The sequence below is a fragment of the Bidens hawaiensis genome, unplaced genomic scaffold (assembly GCF_021521415.1).
Source record: "Bidens hawaiensis isolate Kalapana, Puna unplaced genomic scaffold, B.hawaiensis_p1.1 tig00030215_1, whole genome shotgun sequence".
In the NCBI taxonomy this organism is placed as follows: domain Eukaryota; kingdom Viridiplantae; phylum Streptophyta; class Magnoliopsida; order Asterales; family Asteraceae; genus Bidens; species Bidens hawaiensis.
In genome coordinates, this window is record NW_027495027.1 from 6956 (window position 1) to 11015 (window position 4060).

Genomic DNA, 4060 nt, shown 5'->3' on the forward strand with positions numbered 1-4060 from the left:
TGGATGAGAGAAAGAAACTTCTTTATTTCCAAGAGTTGTGAAAAGGGGTTGGAGTTGGTTGGATAAATGGGTTAAGTGGTCCTTTTATAGGGTCCCTATTTATCCAAAACTTACAAAATAAACGTACAAACCAAACGTACTGAGTACGTACTACACCGACTAAAAGCAAACTAAACGACATATACAATCCTAAAAACAATATAGAATATTGGCCCTACACCGCCGCTGCCGCCGCTCATCGTCCGCTGTCCGAACACCACCGCCGCTACCGTTGCCACCGTGCACCGCCACCGCCGGTCGTTTGTCTCGTTGTATCACCTAGCTCAATTAGTTAGTCTTCAGTGTCTTAACCGGTTATTTATTAATCGAGGTAAACTTAAATATATTGTTAGTTTACAATTTATATTTATGCATTTGACTCGTACTCGTATTGTTTGTAACCGGATCCTGTACAGTTCCTTAAAGTGATGATTATTGGTTTTAATATTCCGCTACGTAACCTTTTATTAATGTGATTAATAAATATGAAACCTTTTAATTAAAAACAGGTTTAATTGATAAACCGTTGACTGATCACCATTGAAACTCAGCGGGCGTAAGTAACATATTGGGTGAGTTCAATAGATTAAGAGCTTTAACCTTAAAGAGAATATTTTGGCTCTTTATATGCATTGTTTGTTAACCAACTTTAACTTGTTATTGTGGGTGTGCGAACAAACATAAGCCTATTTGAAGATTTTTTGAAAGTGTTGCGTCTATAAAAAATGTCGTTTGTGCATCTAGCAAACAACAAATTATAAGCTTTGGGAAAGTAAAAGAAAAATACTTGGAATATATCTTTGTTACCGGAAGTGCGTTGAATGAAGAACTATCTCTTACAAGGCCTGAAGATACATGTCGGAATTCTCCCTATAAACATTGATCATTTAGTTACTTTATATCCAATAGTTTTTGAAGTGCTTAAATACGTTGAAGAAACGCGTCACACAAGTGCTATCGTGAGCCAAGTGGAAGGACATCAATTGGATATGAAAAAATACGACTTTTGTATTTTTCTTGCAGTTGATGTTGCATACGTGCATATTCTAGACGTCCCAAACTTATTGTCCCAAAGTCTACAAAGAAAAGAGAATATATGATGAACTCGAGTTCATTGGTTTATTCTATCAATTAAGCATCAACTTGAAGACTTTAGAATGAGGGGTTTAACAAAGATTTTGGATCCATAATAGATGATACTCAAACTACAATTAATTAACTTGACGCGTTCATTTTATAATGTAAGTCTACTTTATCTGAACTGCTAATTATTATATATGTACGTAATTAATACACACGCTAGGAATATTTAATATAATGGTAACGTGTACTCGTGAAGATACCATGTTTTGAGCTAGAGATTTAATCCATCACTTGTGTCCTAGTGGTAGAAGACTTAGGTTCTCCAGTGGAGCTAGGCCTTGTGCAAGGTTGACAATTCAAATCCTCACTCCACCAGCGTTTTCGTTCCATCGTGTGTTACGTATAGAGTTGTGCTCTTGTGGCGGCATAACGACTGTCAAGTGGTAGCCGTCAGTATGTTTAGGGGGGGGGACACCGAAGCCAAACTCTAAAAGCCAGCGTGGGCACGGTTAAAACAACATAGTCTGGCCAAAATGAAACAAATAGGTTATCTAAATTTCGAAAGTTCGGTAACCTAAATACAAGAAAATCTTCGTCCTTAGAAAATAACTAGAGATATTGGTATCATATTTTCTATTCCTAAAATAATAAATTACATATTTATCGTAGCCGAAAGATTAATTACATGTTTCTCCAAACTGAAAAATCATTTATAGATTAGGGTCATATTTACAAAACTAGGATAGAGCCTGTGTGATACACGGTTAGTTAAAAAAATAAAACAAAAAAGTTAACTTTAATAATAACATATCTTGTGAATCTATATCAATTAAGAAAAAGATAATGTTAATATAAATTCATCATAGTTGAGTTGGTAAGTTATAATTATTTTAAAAGTAGTATAATGAGTTCGATTTCCATCAACAACATATTTTTGTTTTATCATTTATGAAGTGAAAATTGTAAAAATAGAAACTTGTGTATAAATTGTAATTTTAAAAATTGTTGAGATTGAATTCTATATTAAGTAGTTACATGACACACAATGACCCAAATAGTTGGGAATAACGTGGAAACTAATATTTCAAGTTATATACACTTATACAGAGTTCAATTAAGGCTATTTAATGAAAGGGAATTTAAAATAAGAAAGTCAATGATGGAGGCTGCTGGCTCGTATATATTTAAGATGTGTACATGGTTGCTCATTCATTTGTAAATTGTAACCCACTGTTTTTGCACTCCTTTCTACTTGATAATGGCATCAACTGCCATTATGGAGTTTGCTCACCTACAAATCCCCCTTGAAGACATCCAAAAGGCCACCAACAACTTTCATCAAGATAACATCATCGGACGCGGTGATTTTGGTACCGCATACAAAGGACAACTGATAAAGATTTCTGCGCGTAGATTAGAGTATCATAAGCATGGCCTAGGAAGCGTGGGGTTCTTGACCGAAATTTCGAACATCCAAATCTAGTCTCTATTATTGGATTTTGTGATGAAAAAGACGAAAAGATAATCGTAACCACATATGAAGCCAAAGGAAGCTTGGGGCAGTTTCTAAACAACCCAAACTTCACTTGGACACAAAGATTAAGGGTATGTGTAGGCGTGGCTCGGGCGTTGAGCTACCTTCATTCTGGTAAGGGACGTGGTTGTGGTGTTATACACCGTTTGATCAACAGCTCGACAATCTTGTTAGATGAAAACTGGGAAGCCAAGCTATCCAGTTTTGAAATTTCCATCAAACAATCGATACGTCAGATGGACCGGGTCACCCTTTCTGAACCTACTGGCACTATTGGGTATATGGATCCTTCAGTTATAAAGACAAGAGGTGTGACCCGCAAGTCAGACGTTTACTCCTTTGGTGTTGTTTTATTCGAAATATTGTGTGGGAGGAAAGCATTTATTCAGAACGAGCCTAATATGTTTCTGGATTCATTAGCCAAAAGCCATTATATAAACGAAACGTTGCAAGAGATAGTCCATCCCGATTTATACAATCAAATGACCCCGAAATCACTCGTCGTATACTCAAAAGTAGCATATTCTTGCTTAGAGGAGGAGGAGTCACACCGTCCAGATATGAGCGATATTGTTGGTGAACTTGAGAAAGCATTGGAAGCTCACACACGGGGTGAAAATCTTGTAAGATCTTTAGTTATTGGCCATTAGTTTATTTCCAATAACTTTATACTTTATCTTCGACTTGTAGATAGTTTGATGAGAGAATTCTCAAAAAAATAGTTCATTTAAGAAGAGATATTAAGTAGTTTTTTTTAAGATTTCATAATTGTCCTTTCAAGACTGTCGGCGGAGACAACCTTTGAACCTTCTTGACCAATGAGTTTTGAACCAAATCCATCTGTAGACAACTTTTGAACCAAATCTATTGGCTCAGACAACTTTCATATCAAAACCATCAGATCCGACGAATTTTGAAAAAAAAAATCATCTTTTTGAAATCTATCTTTTTTCTTCAAATCCGAAAACTTTGAAATTTTGCTTTTTCTTAACATTTAATTATAATAATTAATTTTACTCATATTTATCTTTTATTTTATAAATTTTAAAATATAAAATTTCGAATATACCATTGAGATAAGCTTAATTTTATCTACGTGTCAATATAAATTTTATTCGAGTCGGGACAAGTTTTTATTGAATGTTTCGACATAAATTTGACCCAAGTCGGTTTTGAGTAAAATTTATATCGGCACGTAGATACAAATAAGCTTGTCCCAACGGTACATTCAAAGTTTTATAAAACTTTATACTTTAGAAGTTATAAAATAAAAACTAAATACGAGCAAAATTAAATATAATGATATTATATTAAAACCCATCTCTAGGCTATTTTTGATCCAATTGGTTTTCGTATCAACTTTAACGGATCCGAAATTTTCGTGTGAACTTTGTTAGACTAAGA

At 34.5% G+C, this 4060-nt stretch overlaps 1 protein-coding gene across 1 annotated transcript; it reads left to right on the forward strand.

Annotated features, from left to right (window-relative positions):
* Nucleotides 1-2380: 2380 nt before the first annotated feature.
* On the forward strand, nt 2381-3306 carry LOC143580065 (putative receptor-like protein kinase At2g23200). Its single transcript, XM_077063198.1, has 2 exons — nt 2381-2531; nt 2636-3306. Exons 1-2 carry the CDS (start codon nt 2381-2383, stop codon nt 3304-3306), a joined length of 822 nt encoding a protein of 273 aa, XP_076919313.1.
* Nucleotides 3307-4060: the final 754 nt, after the last annotated feature.

Coding starts and splice junctions, on each gene's coding strand:
- LOC143580065 (XM_077063198.1), top strand. CDS start 2,381: ATGGCATCAACTGCCATTATGGAGTTTGCTCACCTACAAATCCCCCTT. Junction 2,532..2,635: donor ACTGATAAAGATTTCTGCGC/GTAGATTAGAGT, acceptor GTGATGAAAAAG/ACGAAAAGATAATCGTAACC.